This window comes from Strongylocentrotus purpuratus, unplaced genomic scaffold, assembly GCF_000002235.5.
Source record: "Strongylocentrotus purpuratus isolate Spur 01 unplaced genomic scaffold, Spur_5.0 spur5_scaffold_20, whole genome shotgun sequence".
Classification (NCBI taxonomy): domain Eukaryota; kingdom Metazoa; phylum Echinodermata; class Echinoidea; order Camarodonta; family Strongylocentrotidae; genus Strongylocentrotus; species Strongylocentrotus purpuratus.
In genome coordinates, this window is record NW_022145606.1 from 43295323 (window position 1) to 43322232 (window position 26910).

At 35.8% G+C, this 26910-nt stretch overlaps 2 protein-coding genes across 3 annotated transcripts; both read left to right on the forward strand.

Moving 5' to 3' along the window:
- The first annotated feature begins 1494 nt into the window (after window positions 1–1494).
- Window positions 1495–8985, forward strand: LOC100891969. The gene is made up of 8 exons (XM_011672478.2): window positions 1495–1539; window positions 3288–3457; window positions 4814–4930; window positions 5275–5334; window positions 6071–6244; window positions 6932–7105; window positions 7915–7966; window positions 8695–8985. Exons 2-8 carry the CDS (start codon window positions 3359–3361, stop codon window positions 8955–8957), a joined length of 939 nt encoding a protein of 312 aa, XP_011670780.2. The 5' UTR covers window positions 1495–1539; window positions 3288–3358; the 3' UTR covers window positions 8958–8985.
- A 5001-nt stretch (window positions 8986–13986) lies between these two features.
- Window positions 13987–26910, forward strand: LOC100889319. 2 transcript variants are annotated; one of them, XM_011677455.2, is made up of 7 exons: window positions 13987–14152; window positions 16277–16393; window positions 18478–18537; window positions 20329–20517; window positions 25051–25236; window positions 25781–25832; window positions 26469–26910. In XM_011677455.2, the coding sequence occupies exons 1-7, from the start codon at window positions 14054–14056 to the stop codon at window positions 26729–26731; spliced, it is 966 nt and encodes a 321-aa protein (XP_011675757.1). In that variant the 5' UTR covers window positions 13987–14053; the 3' UTR covers window positions 26732–26910. The 2 variants fall into 2 exon arrangements, with proteins under 2 accessions (XP_011675757.1, XP_030848461.1); XM_030992601.1 differs by having other exon boundaries at window positions 26481–26910.

Consider the following 26910-nt stretch of genomic DNA (forward strand, 5'->3'; position numbering starts at 1 on the left):
GAATGCATTCGTTTAATAAAATTATCGAAATGCAAGCATTACTTTAAACAAATACAACTTTGTTATTCCTGGCTCATTCTTCCTGATTGAGGTGTCCCATGAAGGGGCAAAAAATGAACTTGCAGAAAATGTAATTTTCTCTTTGAAACTTAGATACCGTTTGCCAAATGACTTTTTGGTACTCTTTCTTCAAATTGTTTTAAATCACTCATGCGTGAAATATGCATCATATGAGTTGCATCAAATGAAAGAGGAGGATCTAAGTTTAACAACTATGTGTCATTAATTGATTATAATTTAGTCATGATAAAACATCAATCTTTCTTGGTTTTGTTTTATCTGGGACGCACTGTATATAGGGTGACGTTTAATTGATTTTTTAAAAGGGAATATATTTTTATTTCTATAGCACAGGACAATAAGGAGGGGAACTCGCAAGATGCTTCACTAAATTACCATTGATTGCACCTTCAAAATGTCAAAACTTTCTTATTTGTAATCAGTTTTATGCTAAAGTTTCACTGAACTGTTTCTCTCTCATTTTCCTGTTTCTTTCAAAACCAATTTAATATCAGGATGGACTACCCCTTTAAACGTATTGTATCCCTTTTGCAGCCAACATCGAATGATGTAGAACTTTGCAGGAATTGTGAATATGTCACGTATGTCCTATCTGTTAAATTTAAACGTTAGCAGTGTCCTAGTATTCAAATTATGCAAGGAAATCCGTTTAATTTCTAGACTTTACTGTCAGACACTATTGAGTGACTGACTGACTTTTTTTTCTCTTTAGTAATAACTAACATAAAATGAGATTTAAAGGGTACATGAGCACTTGTCTACATCCATAACCCACTTCTTGTAATGACCAAATTTTAAACTGATTGAATCTTTGTGCAGCACAAAACGTACGACCATTCAGTACAAGGGTCTGAAAATCAGACTATATAATTAAACGACCGCGATTGCTATATTTGATTCGACAACTAACGGTCGTTATTTTTCATTAAAAAGACATTTTGAAGCCCTTTTGTTTGGTTGATGGAAGTTCTAAATTAGTGTTATCTTTCAAATGATGTTGGAATTTCGTGGCCTACAATGGGTACATTACACCAGGAAGGTGAGAAGTCTCACCTCCCTGATTACACCTAAAGGTAGGGCCGACGTTTATTCAAATGTTAAAGAAACAAGTTTAAGGGGGAGGGAGGGGAAGACAAAATGAAATTGGGATCGTTATTCCGAAAATGCATGTTTTTTTTCTCCACTTTTTCGGTGTGGAAAACGGAGGCTTTGACTTTGAAAAGGGGGCACCCCCTCCCCCACTCTCTCCGTTGCACCGCCAAAACAAATAAACACGTTGCAAGGTGCGCGGTTGTCAATGATTACAGATCGAAGGGTCATACATGTATACGAGAACTATAGCCTGTAATCACGATATTCAATATCAGCTTCTGAATACACACACCGTCACACACGTTCATTTACTGTCTTGCAGACTACAGCAACGCTCTGGCAACGCTCACCGTGAGTTCCAAAACAGTAAGTACGATTGCCTTTATAATATTTCATTTTGTTGCGAAAAGACAAGGAGGAGAAAGAAGGAACATAAAACGGAAAATGAGAACATGACGAACAGAAGAAGATGTAAAGAGAGAGGATAAAGTAGAAGAAGTAGAAGAAAAGTTAGAAGGAGAACTAGTAGACCATGAAGAAGCAGGAGAAAAAGAAGAAGAAGTAGAAGAAGAAAAGATTTTTTTTAAATAATAATGATAATGATAATAATAATAAGAAGAAGAAGAAGAAGAAGAAGAAGAAGAAGAAGTAGAAAAAACAGAAGTAGAAGAAAAAGCAGAGGGGTAGGAGAAGAGGAAGATGAAGACGATGAAGAAGCAGAAAAAGTAGAAAGAGTTATGGAAGAATGAAGAAGAAGAAGAAGAAGAAGAAGAAGAAAGAGAGGAGGAAGAAGAAGACGTAGAAAAAAGAAAAGTAGAGGAAGTACTAGTACAGAAGTAGAACACATAGGCTATTGCTCCTTTTCACAAACCATGATGGAACAATGAAGTCGGTATTGATGCAAATAAGGATTAGAGTCTAGTGGGTGTCTCAACAACAGCACCCCAATACATTATATGAATTATTAAAATAAAAGAGATTTTGATCACTATGTGTTAATTAATAAACAGATGTTGAACACTAATGTCTTAATGAATAAAATTTCAACTTTTTTCGTTATAATTTCGTAGGTAATGTAGTAGTATTTTTCGACCTTCATGTGAAAATTCAAAAGGGCTCAAGCTAAACCATAATTGTATCAGACGTGCCAATATGGATTGTTTTAATTGTGTACGTCAGAAGATATCAGGTCAATTAATAAGCAGGCATTGTTTACCATTCTAACGAGCGTAGATATGGAGAGGGCAAAGAACAAACAGATAAAGAGAAGATAAACTCTGACGTAGCAATTCATAACTTAAATAGTCTGTTGGTACGTCATTTCCTTTTATAGGTTTATTACACGCGCGTGATGTTTGTGGGCGTATGCGAGTGTGTATGTGTGTTCGGTTTTCTGTTTGCTAGAATTTCCAATTGCTAGACTGACCAAAATGCACTTTATAGAGTCACTCAGTCCGACATAAACTATTAAGATAAGGGTTAATAATTATGTTCAATCTACGTGCAGACTATCTAACTAGTTTTTAATGTGTTATTGAGTCTTAATTTTCAAAATAAACAAAAGAAAAATAACTCAAAATAATTGGTGGTATATGTGAAAATGAAAATAGGTATTAAGCAATTCAACCTTTGCTATACACTCTGCACGGTAGGTCAATTAGTGTATACAACTCGTTTACTATTGATCGATGGTGCAAGGGCTTGGCAGAATGGACTTTGTGCATATTGTGCTCGTGCATTGCAATGGAAGCAAGAGCCCATGTCCATCGCACTTTAAGGGTTAATTTTTGCAATTAATATTATTAAATATTAACTATTCATGATTAATAAGTAAATATTTAATGCGCCTCAGAATAGTTTACTAGAACAATAGCGCATAACAACTGCTGTATTTATAATATTATTGTAAGGCGTTCACTGCCAATAACATATCAATCCAAATGGCGTTATTAACAACCTGGCATATCGGGGGTTGATGGGGGAGGGGTCGTACCTAACAAAATAACTAACCAATAGAAATAAAAGCCCATAAATAAGCACCAATTTAAAAACCTGTGCTTAAAATTCCTTTCTCTCTTATTGATCAGATTATATATTTTTTTTCTTTCCACCAGGTCAACGAGGATCAGATTTTCTCTTTGATACACTTTGTCCCTCCAATTGGAAATTCGTGGATGATATAGAAATGACTTCGACCTCTAACCCCGCACCAGCGACGACATGTATCTATGGTATCCCTGAAGAGCAAAATGGAGCTCGTTCTTCCTATCGTGCACGCATTAAGGTAAGTGTAATGCTCTATGCCAATATTGCACCCATGCGGCCATTGTTAACCTAATCAGGAAGACTTAACTTCGGAGAACCGAGAACAGCGAACACAGTAACAAACAGTGAATATAGAGCCTTCATCGTGTTAAAAAATATCGGGAAGACATGTTGATATATAACAATTACAAAAAATGATGCTGTGGCTGAATTATCTTCAAAATCATTGAATGATAAGTCTTATCAATTAGCTTTTAAATGGCAAATGGCAAATATGGCAGGAAATCTATGCACTGGATTCATTTAAAAGAATGTCAGATCAAGAGCAGGTCGTTGTTGTTTGCTGGCATTCAGACAATTACAAACAACTCTAAAAGAAAGCAATCTAATCATTGAGGTAGAGAGGTGAAAGCCTGAACAAAATTTGACCCAAAAAAGGGAAAATTATGAATTTTAAAAGTTGGAATCACTATACATTATGTGAATAGACCAATAGTATTACAGATCCTCCGAAATGACTAAAATAACATTTGTTTTCTTCGATATGTATGAGTCCGGGCTGTGTTTTTTTAAAGGACCTGTAACACTATTCGTCTATTCCCATATGGTCTACATCCAGCCCGTCTACTATCCACATGGTCTTGTAATCAGTTCGTCTATGTATCAACGGTCTAAAGACTATTTATTCTAAAAGCCATTTAGCCTATGAATTTCAATTTGGTCTAATCTCCAATACAACTACTTTTCATTTCGTCTCTTGCTCATTTATTCTTATTTCCAGTCGGTCTAATTCCAAGTTTGTCTAATGCCCATCTTACCTACTATCCAGACGGTCTAATAATCATGTCATCATAAATATTAATAAAAAGCATCAAACAATTATTTGACCATGTGGATAGTAGACCGACTTTGGTGAGGACCATATAGGAATAGACTACTTTAGTAGTAGGCGAACTGGCTGTAGACGAAACGGTACTATTCTAGTGAAAGATGTATTATTTATCATTATAGATGACGTACATCATAATCAAATGATTGGTTGAGAGTGTACACGTGACCAGGCATTTATTTTGTCTAACACGTAATTTTGATAACGACCGGTCATTATCAAATGCTAATGACCAGTCATTAGTAAAATCATGTTATAAAACATCATTTTATAAAACAAATAAAACATCGTCTTATAAAACAAATAAAACATCGTCTTATAAAACAAACAAAACATAATGTTATAAAACAAATATTACCAATTATTTTGTTTGGGCATTAGTAAAATTACCCACACAAGGTACCTTTGGAACAGTCTAACACGCCCGAGGCGATTACTAATGCCCTTGTTGCTGTGTATTATTTGTAAACTATTTTATCGTTTCAGAGGACAGCAATCATTCAACTGATTGGAGGATGTTTACTGGTTGCCTTGGGGATAGTAGCCATCATCCTTATGGCTTTTTGGTCCTACTTTGCTACAGCCATCTGGAGCGGAATACTGGTAATGTGATTATATATACAATATATATACATGCAATCACATACACACACGCCCACACACATAAATATATATAAATATATATAGTATATATATATATGCACTCTCTTTCTCAGACACACACACAAACACACGACCATATATATATATATATATATACACACACACACAAATATGTACAACTTTATCTCGCAGAAAATTTCATGATTAGATATTTTTTTCTCCAAGAGCACATTACTTGATCATACATAAAGTTCCAATTTTGTTGACTCTAATTTTCCGATAAGCGAGTTTTTTTTCCTTTATCAGTAATTAGCATGTTTATTTTGATTGTTCTCATATCTCAGATATTCGGAGTGACAGGAGTGATCGGCATATTGGCAGGGAACAAAGGGAACAAGTGTTTGGTAACCACTCTTCCTCTCTTGAAATCCTATATCTATCTTAATTTTTCTCTGTCCTTTTCTTCACCCCTCTCTCACTAACTCATTCTGGTTCTCTCTTTCTTATACATTTTTAGTCTCCTTTGGTTTGCTTTGTTTTGCTTATTATGTTAATTTTTGTTATACGATACTATTAATACATGTATAATTCTTTTATTTGAACATCCCAGATTCATATGTATATCGTTATGTCTTTCTTCGGTTGTATCAGGGGAATCGCTCTGTTTAAGATGTCTTTTGATATATTAGCTACTACATGAAATGTGTTAGAAATTACTTTCAATAAACATTCCAGATTCAAGTCCAGTTTTGTCATAAGATACGTATTTTGTATCCCAGATTTGTTATAAGCTAATATTAAAATAATTTAATTTCTTTTAAAATCACAGCCGATTCATACTGTCATGTTTAGGTCTATCTTCGGTCGCCTAATGGAATTCGCTCCGTTCGTGAAATCATTGTTATAAGCTACTGAAATATGGCATTTAGCACGTAAACCAATGGATATCGCAGCAAGATTTTATTATTTTCCCGGTAACTGGAATTTTGCCGGGATTTTACTTTTCGACTATTAATTGGTTTTCGCATTTTTCGTCTCTTTACGGGAATGGCTAAAATCACGACTGCAATTTCTACCAATCAGATGGCTGGATTTCTTAAGTGAGGTATATAATAGATTATATTGTTTTTAACATTACAGATTCGTGCCTACCTGGTAATGTCTATCTTAGGTTGCGTCATGGGATTCGCTCTCTTTGAGATGCATATCTTCGCCGCCATTTGGGAAGGCAAGGGACGTTGGGACTATAACTACTACTGGGGATGCCAGCCCGGAGACTATTACTCGTTTATTCCAAACTGCGCTAAATCAGAGGTGATTTGCATACCACTTCAATCATGTCCATCATTTCACGTAACAAGGCTGTGTCATTAAGAATTAACAAGCCTGAAAATGCAAAATAAACACAATGATAGCTTTATATGTAACATAGAGAAACAATTATGCCAAACATGGGAAACGTATTAAAGAGGAAAACCTTGCATATAATTGGTTCCCTTATGAAATATAAAATATCGTAACTGAAGTGGGATCGGTACTGGAAAATGTGTATTTATTTACTTAGTATACTTATACTCTTACTTCAGTATTTATTTATTATCCAAGTGGTAAAGTATATTGCATCCATTCAGTTTTGTGTTCGCTTATAAATACAAATATTATGTATAAATATTGTGGCATAGTGGTTCATTTACTTGACCCTCAATCCAAAAACCAATGGTTCGAATCTCAGCCCGGTACTAACATCATTTGGCAAGATGTTTATCCGCATTTCGCACTCTGCACCCATGTTTTAACGGCATCTGGTAATCGCTGGAATGATAATGAATCGCAGGGCCCAAAAAGAACAGTATTGAAGCAGATGAGGCTTCCCCGGCTAGGTTTAAACAAATTCATTATTATTAGGCTATTATGTCATAACTTTTGCTATTATAGCTCTGTTCATGGATTTTTTTTTTTTTTTTTATATATATATATTCCTTTTCCTTATAATTTTGTTAGGCCGCAAGAGTTACATTTGATGCGCTGATTACGACTACCGGGTTCTTCCTTTTCGTGACGTGTATCGTCTCGGCGTCGTTTGGATGTTGCGCTTTCAAGGGTTGCGAGAGTTGCTGTAAGAAATGTTGCTGCAATGGTAGCGGCTGCAGCACTCCAGCTCCTCAACCCATCACGGTAACTGTCAAAATATTCATGACCACTAAAGGCTCGTTCAGATATTATTATGACGCGGTTAATTACCTGAAAATCTACCGCGGTTTTTTTAAAATTTAAACGGTAGTTCAGATATGACGAAATTAATCGCCACTATAAAAATTAAAAAAAAAAAAATTAAACGTGTAAATGAATGGCAACTGCACCGATCAAAGGTCCTGTGCGAATGTACTGAGCTCAATCTGTGTGTGTTTGAAGATACAGAAATATGATGCGTGTCACAGTTTTCGTCATCATAATAAATAAACGGTTTGCCGTTGCATAACTGAACGAGGCTTAATAGTTTAAAGAGGACGTCAACCCTGAAATAAATTTGGTTTTGATAGGAGCCGAAAAATGAGAGGAGCATGCAGGTCAGTGAAAGTTTGAACCAAATCTTATCCAAAACAAGAAATGTATGATTTGTTAAAGGTTGTCATCATTCAGTGAAACACAAATTGGCAACACTGTGACGTATTTTTAATAATGGGTAAACGCAAGCTATTTTGTCACAAGTTACCGGTCTCATCTAAAGGTGTGCTCAAATCTCATCCAATATGGAGGTTTTATTGTCATCACTGGCAGTAGGCATCATGCCTGTATCTTAGTTTGAATATGCCTATATATGTAGGTTTATGTAACAGTCGTTACTTGGCAAACGAGAATGAATTTGCCAAAATTCAATATTTTTCTTGATTTCGGCTTGTTTTAAAAAAATGCATCTTTCAATGAACTTAGGTCTGAATGGAGTTCATAGTTTAATTAATAGCACTCTTTACCATATTTTCCAGGCCATCTTTCAGCCGCAAGGACCTACCAATACTACACCGGGGCATCAGCAAGGTATGTGCTGTCATAGGTTATTGTTATGATCAATACAAGCTACTGTAGCCTAAACTATATTGCAAGTTGAGTTATGATGATAAAATAGAATGCTATAAAAAATGGTTAACCATTAGCTGAATTGGAGCATAAAGAAATTCATTTTAATTCCTTTGAACTTGCATCGGTAGGCCTATCTTGTGTGACAGTCGTCAAATATGTAGTCACAATAATTGAAGAAGAAGAAGAAGAAAATCATTATGTAAATAGATGATTAGAAGAAAAAGAAAAAGAAGACGAAAAAACAGAGTAAGGAGAAGAAAGGGAAGTAGGGAAATATCCGGATATCAAACCTTATGGCCCGAATTCACAAAGGAGGTTTGTCGACAAACCTTGGTTTTCGTACGTCATATGACGCGTTTTTAAGCATTTTTTACAAACCTGGTTTGTAAAGAACAAAAGGGGGTTTGTTGACAAACCTTCGTTGTGAATTCGGGCCCATATGTTTGATTCCCCCGTGACAAGTATAAGAATAGTCATTGTAAATCACATGGATATAAAATAGTCTTTTTGCGTATAGCATGGCAATTCCATTTCTATCCTCCAATACCTGTCAATCTAAATTATCGAGTCAAAGCATTGACAGGTTAATATGCCTATATTTCTCCCTTTTTGTGAATTTCTCAACTATATGCATTTCAAGTTGTAATATTGTTCTCTCTTTTGTGTATTTTCCTCCGACGTCGCAGTTCATGTTCAAGCTGGAATGTACATCGTACAGCAAGGACCAGCTCCCGTCATGCAGTACCCACAAGTTGCTATGCCAATGCCTGCAACCACCAATCAGGGCCAAGCGCCTTACTACGTGGTGCATCCAGCCACTCAGGCCCCGCCCCCACCACAGTCGATCCCCAATCACACGCATGCTCAACAGCCCAACCCTGTTGCTCCGCCCACTTACTACGTCGCCGGTCAATTCCCCCCTGTTGAGGTACCTGAGAGTAAGGAATAACGAATGCAGCCCCTCCCTCCTCCGTTGCATGACAATATATATAAATTGAAATGTGACAGAATTAAAAAGAAAAGGCTAGGTTGATTACGTTTTCTTTATGAAATTGGCCACAACAAAAATATATTTTCATAGCTACATGGTTGTAATAAAATGTCACGGTTAAGAAAACGATACAAACGGATATGTTCAAAGGTTTTAATATGTCGAGTTCTTTATGATTTCTTTTGAAGGAATGGTGATTTAGAAACTCACAAAGTGTAGCCTTTTAAAGATATACATCAAAGCTTATTTTCCTTTTTAAACTTCCTTGCATCAAATGCAAAGTGGCCATGCAGTATAATGACCACTTTTCTATGAGAGCCTTAGTTGATTTTGTTTAGTCTAAATATTATGTTATTATGTTCTTTGATATATATATTGTGTATCATTTACGGCCAATGAAATCATTGAATAAGAATAATAAATACAAATAAGATTGTTGTCAGTAATTGTTGAAAACGCAGATCACAGTCATACACTTTCCAACGTCACTCTTAAAACCAGAACTTAATTTTTCTTCAAATTGTTTATTGTACCTAAGACATATCATGCTACCGAAATGCATTATTGCCAACCATCACAACATCCGAGATAGATATAAGATTACACCTCCAAAAACATTTGTGGAACTTCTCTTTTATCTCGCCAAGAAAATTCAAAGCAACAATTAAGTTAGAGAGTAGAACAAAACAATTTATATTGAGGTTTTGTTTCCCTACAAGACGGATCTTATTAGTAAGTCAAATATGACAACAAATCAAGATCGTTTGTAGTATATTCTATATTCTATGAACCTTTTAAATATTACCGTAAATACTTTCATCAATGCTTTTGTCTTGCTTCTATACTGTAATATGCATTTTGTATGCTGATGATTCTTAATGAATGTGAAATAAAGTATAGTTTATGCTTAACTGATATACACGTTCTTATCGGGTTATTTCTGCTTTCCATCGTTTAGCCTCAATTTGCTTGTCATTTACAGTGTGTTTCTTTAACCCCCTCCCCCCCCCCAAACCTCGAAATTCCGCATCGGCAATAACAAATATATATCTTGTCCTGAATAAGTCTCACTATACATATCAATGTTCATTTATCCGCCTTCATAAGATACCAGTTATGTGATAGTAGTTTGTTTATGCAAGAATAAATCAAAAATATTCTTTTTAAATAAGGGATATCTGAAGTAGTTTGCGCACCATAAGTGATGCATACACATAAACAAAAGAAAAGAAAATTTAGATACTGACCAAAGATAACTGATATATCATTATTTTGTTTAATTCACATCCCAAATAAAATAAAGAAATCGTATTTATATTATAACAAACATTTAGTTTTTTATACGTATCCCGTCCAAAATGATGAATTGTAAATTCCAAAATCATTTGATGCATGATAATAAATGCTACATCAGAGAAAAGTAGAGAGAATCATCTGATACCTGCTTATACTTTATACACCTAAACTCCTACACTACTGTACTGTTGAATTCGGTGTCTATTCTTGACAAGTTGAATGATATGTAGAAGAGCGAGGAAGGGGTTTAATATGTGTGTGTGTGTGTGTGTGTGTGTGCGTGTGCGTGCCTGTGTATGTGTAGGACCATGTGTCTGCACGATTCATTTCACTTAAGTCCATTTATTTAAAATATTCATATAACGCATGGATATCAGAACAGACAAAACATATCCAATTACAAAAGCAACTATAGAAAATAAAGATTAACAGTAACAGTAACTTTGATAGTATGAAGTGTAACGTTTGAGCAAAAACAGATGAGAAATAGGAATGTTATGACTTTATGAAGTTATTCTAATTGAAACTCAAATTGGCAACACTATGACTTATGTTGCGAGCTCCTTTCCAATTTGTTCTGTAAAGAAATTTTCATGATTTCTCATCTTCTTAGTTATTGATGACGGAATAGATTTGTTACATACGGGGGTTGTAGAAAAACACATTTGCAATCATTGTACTCTGTTGCTCATGATTTTGGGACCGGGGAAAAATGCAATGAATTATTGATAATTTATTGCATTTTCATTGTATTGTTTTGTATTTGTAGGAAGTAAGGACTCAGTAAGTTATATTCATTAGAAGAAAAAGAAGAAAAAGAATATAAACTGCAATGCATTAGGATTCTCTCTTCTTTCTTTTTTTTTTCTTTTTCATTTTTCATTTTTTTTTTTTTTTTTTTGGGGGGGGGGGGGTAATACATTTTTTTTAAATTACAAAAATCAACCAAGGTTTGTTATTATAGGTGCGTTGCACCTAAAGGTAGGGCCAACGCTTATTTGAATTTTCAAGAAACAAATTTACGGGGGAGGAAGACAAATGAAATAGGGATCATTATTCCGACGATTCGTAAATCAAAAATGTAAGCTGGTCATATTCTTTTTCGCTATTTAGTTTAGAAAGCGGAGGCTTTGTCTATACAAAATGAGGGATTCCCCACCCCTCCCCTTTCTGGCTGGTGCACCACCACTACAAATAAACCCGTTGCAAGTGCGTGGATGTCAATGATACAAATACCAACGTCTCAACTCGAGACTATCCATACACGCATTAATCACCTTACCGACAGCAGCAACGCTCACCGCAAGTTCCGTATACAGTAAGTACGATTGCTCTTATATTATTTCATTTTTGTTGCGAATAGACAAGAAGAAGAAGAAAAGAAACAGAAAAAGGAAAATGAGAACAAGACGAAAAGAAAAAGCAGAAAATAAATATATAAGGGAGGAGGATAATTAATAAGATAGCTCTTTATACGTTTTATTCCAGCAAATGCCAATTTATTTGTTGGCTGTTTCGTGTTGGTAATGATACGCACATTAATTAATTAACGGTCACCATATTTTGGGGAAAATGGAGCTGAACTGGTAGGATCGTATTCAATCTAAAATTTCGAGGTCTAACATTACGTTCAATGCTATTTTAGGTTCTAAGAGGGCACTGCAAATGTCATAAATAAAAATAAGAGCAATAACCATGCAATTCTACTGTATTCATGTGCGTGTGTACATTGACTGTATATTCAACAATGATGTGTAATCGTCCATGACCTAGCATCGTTTTTCCATTCATGAATGAACCTGCATTCAATCAGCAGATGTATGAGATTTATTGTATTATTACCAACGCTCCTCCTCCTCCTCCTCCTCCTTCTCTCCCCTTTCCTTTTCTTTTCTGCAAGTCACTCTTTTTTATTTTTATTTTGTATTGTTGTATCTAAGTTGAGGGCTGCCGGCACGTCAAGCTACTTTGCTTATTTCTGTAGCCCTCCTGCATCTAATGTATGTTAATTATGCATTCAATGTATATGTTTAAATTCAATATATTTGTTTAATATCGTTTATTATCTGTATAAAATTATATACACTTGAAATATTCTATCAAGCCATATTATGTTCATGAAAATGTAAGATGAAAAAAAGAAAAAAGATGCAGAAACCAATAAATCAAATCAAATCAAATCAATATGAAGCCATTTGCGGTCTTATACCAGAACTCAACTATCCCTTAAACACCAGCAAAAAAAAAGAAAAAAGAAGATACATTAAAAGCACTGAATAGAAATGAAATATCTTATAAAATATATCTGAGCTGTCCTTGTTATAGATACGTATGTAATGTGTTGTAATATTATTTTACGATCTTCATGTGAATTTCACAAGAACTACTGCTAAAACCATAACTGTTTAAGACGTGCCATTATGGATTTTTAAAATTTCATTGTGTACGTCAGAAGATATCAGAACGATTAATTAGGAGGCATTATTTACCATTCTAAAAAAACGTAGGCATGAATAGGAGCAAAGGTCACACTGATAAAGAGAAGATATCCTCTGACGTAACAATGCATAAATTAAATAGTCTCTTGGTATGTAATTTCCATATATAGGTTTATTACACGCGAGAGTCATGTTATCAAACAAATAGTACACATCATTTTGTTCGGGCGTTAGTAAAATTACCCTCACTCGGTACCTTCGAAACAGTCCAAACACCCTCGGCTTCGCCTCGGGCTTGTTAAACTGTTCCAAGGGCACCTTGTGTGGGTAATTCTTACTAATGCCATGACTGGTGTGTATTATTTGTATTCTACTGATCGATGAAGCAAGGGCTTGGCAGGAAAGAGTGAATTTTGTGCATATTACGTGTGGACGTTCGTGCACGGCACAGTTAATTATTGCAATTAATATTATCAAATATTAACAATATTTATGATTGATAAGTAAAAAACTAATGTTAGTCGGTATTAAAGGCATTTACTGTCAACACATTAATGCAAATGACGGGATTAACTTCCTCAATGGCAGATCGGGGCGAATAGCGGGGGGGGGGGGGTCGGCCCCCCCCCCGAAATAATTATCCAATAAAAATAAAATCCCCATAAATATGGACCACTTGTAAAACAAATCGGCACTTTTGTATGGAGTTTATCGCTTGCGTTTTTGTTCTGGCTCGTTTTCTGCTTTTATATATTGTTTTTTTTAATTTTTAATGATTGATTGACTGATTGACTTATCTATCTACTTGTTGATTAATTATTTATACATTTATCAAATTTATTCTTCGATTGATTGCACAGATTTGTCAGACTTTTTCTGTCTAACAAAGTGCCAGAAAAGACTGATGAACCATGAACGGACCAATAAAATGCAACAGTCGTGTGTGAGAAACGCTTTGCTTTTGGAAACCCTACTAAAGCTATATAGTTGAGTGTAGACATACTATAAAAACAAGAAGAAACAGAAGCGAGGATGATGACGACGATAAAGAAGATGTATTTTTAAAAAAGAAAAGAAGAGGAAGAAGTATAATAGAACAAACAGCAATGAGGAGAAGAGGGAGGAGTTGGTAATAGATCTGTAAACTAAAGGTCACAGGTCTTTCCTTTAGACGTTCTCCTTAAAAATTTGCTGAAACACCTAGCTCTTCCATTGATCAGATTATATCATTTCTTTGTTTCCACCAGCTCAACGAGGACCAGAATTTCTCTTTGAAACGCTTTTTATTCCCCCAATTGAAAATTCGTGGATGATATAGAAATGACGTCGACTTCTAACCCAGCACCAGTGACGTCATTTGTCTATGGTACGCCCCAAGCGCAAAATGAACCTTGTTCTTCCTACCTTGCACCCATTAAGGTAAGTGTAATCATGGACCTACTAGTAGGTCCATTATGTAATGCTCTATATCAATACTCCACCCATGTGGCTTTTTAATCTTTTTTGTTTTTACCTCAGTAGGATCAGGAGGGCCCTCATCGTTCAATACACGGCAGTTGTGTTCAAAAGGCCTGGGAGAAGTTGATTTTGATATATATTTTAGGAAAACCAGATGCTGTGGCTGAATTATGTTCGAAATCATTTCCTGCAATATTTCCCATCTAAATGTTAATATATTCACTTTTGAATGGAAAATATTGCAGGAAATATATCACAGCATTAATTTAAAATATTCACTTTTCAATGGGAAATATTGCAAGAAATATATTACAGCGTTAATTAAAAATATTAACTTTGAATGGAAAATATTGCAAGAAATATATCACAGCGTTAATTTAAAATATGCATTTTTGAATGGGACATATTGCAGGAAATATATCCTAGTGTTAATTTAAAATATTACATTTTGAATGGGAAATATTGCGGGAAATATATCCCAGTGTTAATTTAAAATATTAAATTTTGAATGGGAAATATTGCAGGATATATATCCCAGTGTCAATTTAAAATATTAAATTTTGAATGGGAAACATTGCAGGATATATATCCCAGTGTTAATTTAAAATATTAAATTTTGAATGGGAAATATTGCAGGATATATATCACAGCGTAAATTAAAAATATTTACTTTTGAATGGGAAATATTGCAGGAAATATATCCCAGTGTTAATTTTAAAAAATGGCATATCAAGAGCAGATTGTTGTTTTTTGTTGTATTTTTTGGAATACAAGCAACTCTAAAAGAAAACGAACAAATCAGAGATTTAGAGTTGTGACAGTTTGGACGATTTCTGACAAAAAGTAAGAAAATTCTGAATTTTAAAAGATAGAATCACTATCCGCATTGAAACATTAAACTGGCTGAATCGTTAAAGGCCAAATCCACTCCAAAAAATAACTTACTTTCAATAGAAGCAGATTTATGTCAAGCTTTCGCCTTTTCCCCTGATTTTTCTGCTTTGATTCAAGTGAAGTTATTAGATGGGTTCATTTTCCACGATGTAGACACGTTCTTGCATTGGACAATGAGGGCTAGTTGACTATCACTATGAACATGACGGACAAAGAAAGCAGACAAAATATACAGTTCCTCATTCTACCCTCAACAATTGCTGTGGTAGACAAAGGAACATCCTTTCACTGTAGAACAGGTGTCACATGCATATTCGCCTGTTCTACACATTTTTAAGTAATAGCAGTGAAGGGACGTTCCTTTATCTACCAAAGCAATTGTTGAGGGTAGAATGAGGACTGTATATTTTGTCCGCTTTCTTTGTCAGTCATGTTCATAGTGTATACGTCATTCACTATTTTTGAAGTATCAGCCTGTTTTCAGTTGTCCTAAGTTGTGTCTGACGGTTCATCAAAACGGAAATTCTATAGATTCCCTAAAAAAAAAAAAGACTCAATCAGAACATTATTTTATCGATTGAGAAGTTACACACTGAGATAATCGTGAAATATGTCTTTTTTAAATGGCACGCCCTCACGACCTGCATAACATATTGTTTTATATATTAATAATCATATAACTGGTTTCATTTGAATCTTCATGTTATTGAATTATGTATATCTTAAGGAATCATGTTTGTCTATGTATATTTATGTATTTGTATGTATATTTATGTACTATCCCGTAGACTAATTAGGAGAGCCTTCTATAGAAACTCAATTTCCTTTTTATAATCCACAGGCATTAGTTATAATGGTCTGGTGGTCTAACAAACATTTCGTCTACTTATCGTTTGGTCTTTTGCTGATCTAGTCTAATTGCCAGTCGGTCTAATTCCTAGTTTGTCTAACACCTATTTTCTCTACTATCCATATGGTCTAATAATAATTTATTCATAATCAATAATCATCATCACATGATTATTAGACCATGTGGATAGCAGACGGACTTGGCGAGGACCATATAGGAATAGATTATTTTGGAAGTAGGCGAACTGGTGGTAGACGAAAGTCACGTGACTGCAATTCACCAATGAAGGTACCTATATTAAAGAGAAAGGTGTGTTATTTATCACTATCTCATCGTTTCAGACGACAGCAATCATACAACTGGTTGGAGGGTGTTTACTCGTTGTCTTGGGGATAGTAGCCATCATCCTCATGGCTAGAATGTCCTACTTTGCTACAGCCATCTGGAGCGGAATACTGGTAATGAATATCCATATATATAAATATATACACACACAAACACACACACACACACACACACACACACATATATCTCGCAGGAAATTTCATGTTAGAGACTTATTACAAATCACATCACGTGATCAAGCACAATGCTGCAATTTTGTGGACTTTGTTCCCCGTAAATTTATTATTTTTGTTTGGGGGAGGGGGGGGGGTTCCAACTATGTTATAGTTATCTGAAGCGGTATGTTGGTTATTTATTTATTATATTATCCCTCGCAAGAGACATTGGTCAAAGGTGTATCACGTGATCAAGCATATGCTACTATTATTCACTTGTTTGGTCTCGCTATGTTACAGTCACCCGAAGAGGAATAGTGTCATATATTTTGTATATATCGTTCACAGCAGTAAATTTCGTGTTGTATTTTGATTTATTTTATTCTGCAACATACAAATCAAATTACATTTCAGCAATACCCCAAAATATACCAAAATACAACCGTTTTTGTAAACGTGTACAAAATATGATGGTACTAATTATTGGCGTTAAAACAAAATGTTGCTGATAACACACTAACACTAATTATTCATTAAAACAATATCCAGAAGAATCCTCTGTGTGGCCATGCCTTGAACCATAATGCATGGCCGTACAGAGGAATTTTTCCTGTTGGGGGAAATTATTGATAATTTATTGCATTTTATTTTTATTTTATTTTTATTTGTGGGGGCTGCCCCCTACCCTAGTCCCTGCTGCGTACATTCATGATTCAGTGGCAAAGCAATGACTCGTAGTTGTAAGCATAATAGCACACACATACTTAAGCAGTTACGCGAAACAAACACTTGTAAATTATTATTCAATAAAACATGACAATGTATACTAGTATCTAGATCTATTAAGAATAAATCATTGTCGAAATTGGGGTAAAAACTAATTACTCCACCATTATGACCAAAAGTGTAGTTGGGAGAATTAAGGAATCGATCAGATCAGTGTTTCCCAAATTGTTATCTTTAGTAATGGTCTGTTACTCTGTTTTCGCTCAAACTTTCGGATTTTCTTTAATTGTACATTTAGCATGTAAGTCACTACCTTAAAGCTTATATGCCATAGTTTACAGAAGGGATTAGACCGCACTGCAATGCCACTGGACAGGTGGTTATCTCATCAACTCAGCTCTCAGTTAACATAAGAAAAAGAGGATCATGGGGGACAAATGGTCACCGATTAGGCATTGTTTGTTATATAGATGGCGCAAGTAGTTACAAGTAGTGCAGTGGGCCTTTAATTAGCACCATTTTCTCTCATCTGAACAAAAGGGACAAAGTATCTTTAAAGATAAAGTTGAGTTTTGGTCATGGGAATGCATTGTCAAGGAAACGATGTGGAATCGATTAGAACAAGTTGAACATGTAGCATGTATTGGTGTGTACTGCTAGGTTCTGGACTCGACGAAATAATAAGAAATTTACATGTGGCATAAAAATGGTCCTCATTTTAAAGCTATTAAATGTCATATTTAGAATATGAAGGCATTTGAAGAGCCATGCTTTTCAGGGAATTTTTGTTCTATGATATTCTTCCACACTTGCATAATAACAATAAAAACACTCACAAATGATTTTACACCTGTTCCCCAAAATCAACCTTCCCTTTAATGCCATTAAACGTTGATATCGGACTATGTAAACGTCATTCTAGGCAAGTATGCGAGTGATAGGATAAAGGTACGCATTGTATTCATTTATAGCGTTCTGGACACAGGTTTAGAACACAGGAAGCTTGTAGGATTAAATCATTGTAAAATATGTCATTATGAAATCCTGGTGATTAATTTAACCATTCATGTTAGTTAGATCGATGCATTATATACACTCAAACTTGGCTATAGTGGCCACCTCTCTATAAAGTATAAAGGTCACTTTGCCTTATTGTGGCCATGCATTTTGTTTCCATCGAGAAAGAACTGTGTGTTGTATAACCTGTTTAGAAGGTTTGACTGTATTATATTACGTACAGTTCCTATGTATGACATTTAATGTCAGTTTCTTCTTCAGTAATTAGCATGTTTATTTTGATTGTTCTCATATCTCAGATATTCGGAGTGACTGGAGTAATTGGCATAGTCGCAGGGAACAATGGAAACAAGTGTTTGGTAACCATTCTTCTTCACTTGGAATCCTATATCCTTTCTCTCTGTACTTTACTTTACCTCCCTCTCTCTAACCCACAATGTTTCTCTCTTTCTTATAATATATTAATCTCTTCTGGTTTGCTTTGTTTTGCCTATTATGTTAAAGTTTGTTATACGGTACTAATAATAAGATTCTATTCTTTAAACATCCCGGATTCGTACCTACTTGATATTGTCTTTCCTGGGTTGTATCATGGTGTTCGCTCTGTTCGAGATATCTTTTGTTCTAAGCTACTGAAATATGTTATAAGCTACGGAAATATGCTATAAGCTACTGAAATATATTGTAAGCCACTAAATTAAATTTGTTATAAGCTACTTTTAATACAATTCTATTCGTTAAAATCCCAGATTCATACCTACTTCGTTCTGTTCTTTTTTTCGGTGGCCTCATGGGGATTCGCTCTCTTTTATATGATTGCTGATCTTCTGATATAAGCTGCTAAATATTTTTAAAGCTACAATTCAAGTTTTGTCAGAAGGTACTAAATATATATATGTTTTTGTATTCCAGATAAATAAGCTACTATTAACAGAATTATTTTCTTGTTAACACCACACATTCATATAGGCCTACTTGATTAGGTCTATCTTCGGTTGTATTATTGGATTCGCTCCGTTCGAAGATATATATATATATATATATATATGCTACTGAAAAATGTTATAAGGTATTATATTCCACAAACTAAGAATCTTGCTATACGATTGGTCAAAAGTAAATCACGTGATGAAAGATAGTTAGCCCGTCATTGATGGGAGAAGCAAAAAGTTCGTTACACTGTAAAGCAAAGCACTTTCACTGAAGATAGAAGTCCTATGTACACAGGGCAACGCACTTTAATTGTATACGCTGCGTATTGCTGTCCTCTTTAAGCGCTTTTAGTGTTAGAACGCGAACTTTGGTCACGCGCAAACTATAATATGGTCACACCACCATACTGCATACACTGTATGGACGTGTGACCAAAGTTCGCGTGTGACCTAAGTTCGCTATCTCGAAAAATCAGTAAGATTTCGAAAATCTGATATCACCAATGGAAAGAGGAACATAAAATTACTCAGAATTGAAATTTTCTTTGGAATTGGGTACGAAATTGTTAAAATATTGACAAAAGATCGGCAAATTTTGCAGTCTTTTGCGTCCGTTCCGAAAATTTATCAACTTACCGATAAGGGTCTGAAAATCTTCAATTAGAGAGCAAATTTCCTCAAAATTGTAAGTAAAAAGTGGTACCAACTGATTGTGTGATATCTTGTCTGAACAAATTTGGAGTAAAAAACTTTGCCGTTCATTTGGTAGTAATTGAAATAAATAAATTTGTGTAGAATATGAGAAATCATAGATCAAATATAACATTTTGTAATATGTTCTAAAATGTCCGCGAACTTTGGTCACCCCTTCATACGTATCGTACACCGTTTGCTAGCTGTTAATTGATGACTTGTTGCTCTAAAATGACAGAAGAAATGAAATGTTTCCGATGTGGAATATAAAGCAAATAATCACCTTTTGGTTTCAGGCGATGGCAAACTATCACTTCCTCGGCATTCTGAATGTATACGCTTTTTTTCCTCAGCTTCGCTTCGGAAAGATAGCTACATCCAGATCGCCTCGGAAGTGATAGTTTGTCGCATTACCTTCACCAACGGTAATCATTTGCTTTACTATTTAATTTTTTGTATGGGCTACTGACATGTTACATGTATAAGCTATTATTAATAGATTCTATTTTTGTTGTGACATTCCAGGTTCGTACCTACCTCGGTATGTCTATTGTCGGTTGTCTCATGGGGCTCGCTCTCTTTTTTATGTATATGTTCGGCGCCATCTTGGAAGGGCAGTGGCGTTATTCATGGGAGAATGGCTACTACTACCCCTGGCCTGGATGCCAGCCCGGGAACTATTATTCGTGGATCCCAAACTGCGCTTACTCAGAGGTGATTTGCATACCACTTCAATCATGTCCATCACCCACTTTGTATTTTTGAAGGAGGCGTGATGGCTCAATTGGTAAAGCAGTGGTCTCGTAACCTGGATGTCCCGGGTTCAATACTGATTCGAGGCATTAAAGATAAAGACCAGTTTTGGTCATGCGATTGCATTGTGAAGGAAACGTTGTGGAATCGATCAGAAAAGGTTGATCATCTAGCTTATAAGTATTGGTGTGTACTGCAAGGTTCTGGAATCATCAAAATGATAAGAAATTTGGCCCAGTCTTCGTAAAGTTACAAGCACTGTAAACAGAAAGATGTATATGGGACTACACACACGTGCGCCACACGTGCGTTTATCTCTCACACACCAATAGATAACTAATTTACCAAATATATCAATTAGTAGGCGGTTTCCCGGCAAAATTGTTATCATCATGTATTAGTCAAAACATACTCTTTCACATAATTGGTAATAAGAGCTTCCATTTCATTTTTTAAAATTAGGGCGCTTCCAATACTGGTCGTTACCTTTAATCCTCATTACCAAATCCCTCGGAGAGTATTAAAGCCGTCGATACCTTAGTTGCTCAATACTTACAAGCACACGTGTGCTTTCTTAGAAGTCAGGTAAAAGAAAACCCCGGCAAAAGGGCAGTTTTATCAATTGATTCTATAGTTCAGCTTACTCTTCTTTCAGCACGATTATTTACAAGTGATTAAGGTGTGTTTTTGTATATATTCGATGTGGACAGAAAATAGGCTTTCGTGCAAAGCTTTTGTAATAAACTGAACTTGAACTTGAACTTCATTTTCAACATTCAAAAGATCAACGCAAAAAAAGTAAATACGCATTAAAGATATACATAATGAAAGTGCATTCAACTATCATTGATAATATTGGATGGCTTTGGGTGTGATACAAGAATAATTGATCGAGCTATGACAATATTGGACGAGTCTAATATTGTCTTGGCGAGAGCAATATATTCTTGTATCACACAAAAACAAAGCCTTACAATATTATTAGTATTATATATCTTAGTCTGACTAGCATAATAACAGTGGCGGATCTAGCTTTTGGCTGTTTTGTGATTTTTCTTGACATCATTCTTATAACATGCGGGGAATCGCCCACGAGCCGCGTAGCGGCGAGGCGATTTTTTTTATTGCCAGTTTGAACCCCCGTAAGTGATGTTTTCCTGGCATCTAATAAGTTAAACATCTACTAATACCTTGTGGGGCTGGACACATGAAGGCGTTTTTTTATGCGCATCACATTTTCACCCGAACCCCCCCCCCCCCCCCCCCCTGTAGATCCGCCCTTGAATAACAAAATTTAAGTTAATCCCTCGTTTAATATGACTTTGTTTTCGTGTGAAATCGGTATGATATCGATGTCGAGTTCCCGGATGACTGAGCAATACGAAAACAATATTGGTCAGACATCCGGGTACTGCACTAAAGATATTGAATACATTGATTTATTGTACCACGATAATTCAGGCAGTATTAAATTACTACGTACGAATCAAAATTCAATTTGTAGAGTACTAAATGTTCAAGAAATGTCACGTTTAGAGAAAAACACCCCAACTGCCCCCGCCCACTAAAAAATACAAAACAAACAACAATAAAAACAAAACTACAATAATGTGATTCAATAAGTTAATTATTAAGATGTTTGTTTTTTGTATTGTTCCACATTTCACATCACAAGGTTGTCTCATTCATAAGCTTTAAGAAGAGAATGCATTATAAACACGTTGATAGACGTGACAACATTGAGAAATGATAATGTCAAACATTGGAAATATATTAGGAGGAAAAGCTTGTTGATTTTTGGTTCCAAGAATAAAGTACTAAATATCGTAGCTGAATTGGAATCGGAACAGGAAATTCCGTATATGTACTACTGCAACTTTTCATTTAAGAAACATTTCTCGAATAAGAAGATACACTGTCGCTCATAAAGTTGGAATATTTTTGTTTTACCCCAATTCATGGAATTATTTTTAAAAATAAATTAAAAATAATAGATCTAGATAATAGTAACATTCTCAGATTTTATTGAATGATAATTTGACAATGTGTGTTATGCGTGACTGCTAAAGCATGTGTATGCTACTATGCTTATCAACAAGGGGACCTACGCCCTTAAGTCATAAATGACAGTAATGAGGATTAATGCCCCACAAAAGGGCACTTATATAGCACATCGACACGGTTTTGATCCTGGGGCCTCACAGTTACGAGGCCATTGCTTTGTCACTGAACCATGACTGTACGCTGTGGGGGCTAGGGTAGGGGGCAGTTTCCAGAAATAAAAAAAAAACACACAGAAAATGTAATAAATTTTCAATAATTTATTGCATTTTACCCTGGTCCCCAACATAACAAAATCCTCTGGACGGCCATGCATTATGGCTGAAGGCATAGGCACACAGAGGATTTGTACTACTGCAACTTTTCATTTAAGGAACATTTCTCGAATCAGAAGATACACTGTCACTCATAAAGTTGGAATACGCGTGCTTTACGCGTGCTAAAGATGCAAAATTCAAAACTGCGCGAAGCTCTGGGCGTGGGCTTCACACACCTTCACACAGCGCCTTGCCTTTATCAGCACTGATGCATAGTGTGCGTGCATAGGCATAGGCTTACAAATGTTTCATTTCAGCTCTAACATATTTACCTTTAGCAAATTTATTACAGATCCAGAAATATCAGCATTTGGCGCTGTGTGTACGTGTGTGAAGCCCAGGCCCAGAGCTTCGCACAGCTTTGAATTTCGCATCTTTAGCACGCGTAAAGCTTGTCATTGACAAGATGAGCTCTGATTGGCTGTATGCAAATGAGTTCATCCTGGGGGTCCCGAGCTCAAGTGGGAAAAAATTACGCTGCCCGGCAGTGCCTTAAAAGGACGTCACATTACCTTAAAAGGATGTCACACTTGGCGGTCTACGTTCTCGTCGTGTAAATCTAAAAGTCCCTATTAATAATAATAGGCCTAGGCATTTTTATAGCGCCGTCTATATAGACATTCTATTCCGAGGCGCATTTATTATTACCCCGCCTTTAGCCTAGATGCCATTACAGCGCTCCAGCATTTCAAGGAATTAATTCCTGCCAGCATACAGGTGCGTGCAACATACGCGAAACCGAAGAGTGAGGAGAACTTCGGTCTGTTTCGGGAACGCTAGCGCGCTGACCCAGTTAACCAAGTCCTTTCTCTTTTTTCTTTTTTTCAATGATATTTTAATTTCTCCATTGCCTTTCACAAACAATTACAAAAAAAAAACAATAAAAAAATCAATACATAAAATAATCTGCATGTTAATATTATTATATAGAATATGATTTTACAGTCACATCTTAATAATACAAGTGAACTTTTACTATTTACATAAAATAAAGCATGAAACATGCATGCATGAAGAAGGCATTAACATACAAAGACATTAAAAAAAAACACACAGACACCCACACAAACACCCACTGAAAACGTTTACGTGCAGTCGTCCAAAAGAAGACGTAGATGGCGTTAACCAGTATTTGTTATGCTACACCCCCTTTAAGGGTTTAAATCTCAGCCCAGCGCTAACATCCGTTGGCAAGACTTTAATCCGCATTTTGGATCCGGGCCCGGGTTTTAATGGGCAATCGATAGGGGTAGTAATGATTCGGAGGGCGCTCTGAAAGAATAGTAGCGAGTTTTCGCAACCGGTGACGCGGCCTTCTACAACGATAATCTTAGTTGGGGGTCGCAAATGCACTCAGAACTAAAATTTCCGCGTAGCATCCAAACCTACGACGGTAGTCAGCTGTATTAGCGTCTGGAGTCGAGCTAGTACGGGGTGGCGAGCTCATTTAAATACTCCGTAGTCAGCACTTGCGTCGCTGTGCGAAAACTCGCTAGTATTGAAGCAGATGAGGCTTCCCCTCCTAGGCATAAACAAAATCACTAAAGCTAATAAAAAGTTTTGGTATGGGGTCATGAAGTTGGTTCAAATGAACATATTGGAAGCATATACGATCCTACTACAATATTCAGTGATCGTGATGAAATTGCAAATAATAAACTATTTATGTTGTATAGCTCCCTCTCAAGGTCAAGATATTAATTTAGCTATAAAACAATCTTTCTTGACTAAAATCGACCGATTGGCTATTCCCGTTTGGAAATATCATATCACAATTACATATTCTGAAATGTTCATGGTCGCAGCTACCATTGTGTGAACGCAGGCGCTATTTGAAATTTATCAAAATTTACCGGGATCGAGCACCAGTAAATTTTGATATTCACGTTTTCTCGAAAGCAGAAGTGTTTGAGGGCCTTAATTTTCTAGTGCTTATAATATATCCACAGGAGCAACCAAATATATCAAAATTGTAAGGAATCACTGTCTAGCCAACTTTCAAAATTTACCAAAACTTTGTATAACCTTTAATATTAGCTATCATATTAAAACTTTCGCAATTGAAACTCTGTCCGTGTTTTTTCTGTTTATATTCCTTTTCCTTATAATTTTTTAGGCCGCAAGAGTGACATTCAATTGCTTGATATCGATCACCGGGTGTTTGCTTTTCGTGACCTGTACCGTCTCGGCGTCGTACGGATGCTGTGCTTCTTGCAAGGGTTACGAGAGTTACTGTAAGAAATGTTGCTGCAATGGTAGCGGTTGCGGCCAGTGTTGCACCCCAGCTCCTCAACCGGTCACGGTAACTGTCAAAATAACCACGTTCACTAAAGACTCGTTCAGACATATGACGCGGTTAATTACCGGAAATTCTACCGCGTTCTTTAACTTGAAAGCTAGTTCAGATATGATGAATAAACCGCCGCAATATTTTTTGTTAACGGTTAAATGAATGGCATCTGCGTGCAACAAAGGTTGTGTGTGTATTCAATGTGCTCGATCTGTACGAGTTATAAGATACAGAAATATGACGCGTATTACATTTTACGTCAGCGTAGGAAAGAAAAAAACGGTTTACCGTTGCATATCTCAACGAGGCTTAATATTTTAAAGAGAAAGTCCATCCTGACAAAAATTTGATTTTTAATAGAAGCAGAAAAATGAGAAGAGCATGCAAATCAGTAAAACTTTGAACAAAACTAACTTATCGAAAATACGAAAGTTACGATTTTTTAAATTCTTTATCAGTGAAACACTGTCACATGACCTAAAGGCAGGGGCATACATCATCCAACATGGAGGTTTTTTTTATCGTCACTGACAGCATTCTATACCATATTTTTTAGGCCATCTTTCAGGCACAAGGACCTACCGTTGCTACACAGGGGCATCAGCAAGGTATGTGTTGTTATAAGCTACTTTTACAAGCTACTGTTACAAGCTACCGTTACAAGCTACTGTAATAGCTCAAACTCCTGTAAGTTGAGTTATGATAAGGAATATAGAATGCTGTAAAAAGTGTAAGCCTTTATATCTGAATTAAATCATATACCAAAAAATCATAATAAATTCTGTAGAACTTACATCGCTAGACCTTATTTGTGGAACAGTGGTGAAACATGAAGTAAATAATTAAAGAAGAAAAAGAAAACAAATGTAAATAATAATGATAATAATATTGATAATAATGATAATATTAAAAAAAAGAAGCAGAAGACAAAGAAGAAGACAAAGAAGCAGACAAAGATAAGAAAGAGAAGGAAGGGAAGAAGGCAAATGTCACGAAAGTAAAATTTAAAATGTTGGATTCTCCCGGGACAAGTATAAGAACAATCGTTGTAAATCACATGTACAGAAAATACTACGTTTCGGTAGCAAGGTGATTTCATTTCTATCCTCCCTCTCCCTGTCAATTCAAATTATCGATTCCAGAATAATACTCTTATATTTCTCCTTTTTGTTAATTTCTCAACTATACGCTTTACAACTTGTAATATTTGTATCCCTTTTGTGCACTTTTCTTCGACTGCGAAGTTCACGCTCAAGCTGGAATGTACATCGTACAGCAAGGACCAGCTCCCGTCATACAGTACCCACAAGTTGCTATGCCAATGCCCGCAACCACCAATCAGGGCCAAGCACCTTACCACGTTGTGTCTCCAGCCATTCAGGCCCCGCCCCAACCACAGCCGATCCCTGGTCACATGCATGCTCAACAACCCAACCCTGTTGCTCCGCCCACTTACTACGACGCCGGTCAATTCCCCCCTGTTGAGCTACCTGAGAGTAAGGCATAATGAATGCAGCCCCAACCCCTCCCTCCTCTCGTGACTTGCGCCCTGTAATACCTTACACACCAAATGTTACGATTATTGTATCTCCCCGAAATCAAAAACCGTATCCTTCTATCAAAAATAAAACCTTTACAAAAAAGTAACTTACGATTAATTACGCTGTCGCTCATATAGTTGGAATA

Excerpts from the sequence above, each read along its gene's own strand:
- LOC100891969 (XM_011672478.2), top strand. The coding sequence starts at position 3,359 with ATGACTTCGACCTCTAACCCCGCACCAGCGACGACATGTATCTATGGT. Across the intron at positions 3,458-4,813 it reads CCTATCGTGCACGCATTAAG|AGGACAGCAATCATTCAACT; the intron begins GTAAGTGTAATG and ends TTATCGTTTCAG. Across the intron at positions 7,967-8,694 it reads TACACCGGGGCATCAGCAAG|TTCATGTTCAAGCTGGAATG; the intron begins GTATGTGCTGTC and ends CCGACGTCGCAG.
- LOC100889319 (XM_011677455.2), top strand. The coding sequence starts at position 14,054 with ATGACGTCGACTTCTAACCCAGCACCAGTGACGTCATTTGTCTATGGT. Across the intron at positions 18,538-20,328 it reads ACAATGGAAACAAGTGTTTG|GTTCGTACCTACCTCGGTAT; the intron begins GTAACCATTCTT and ends GTGACATTCCAG. Across the intron at positions 20,518-25,050 it reads CAAACTGCGCTTACTCAGAG|GCCGCAAGAGTGACATTCAA; the intron begins GTGATTTGCATA and ends ATAATTTTTTAG.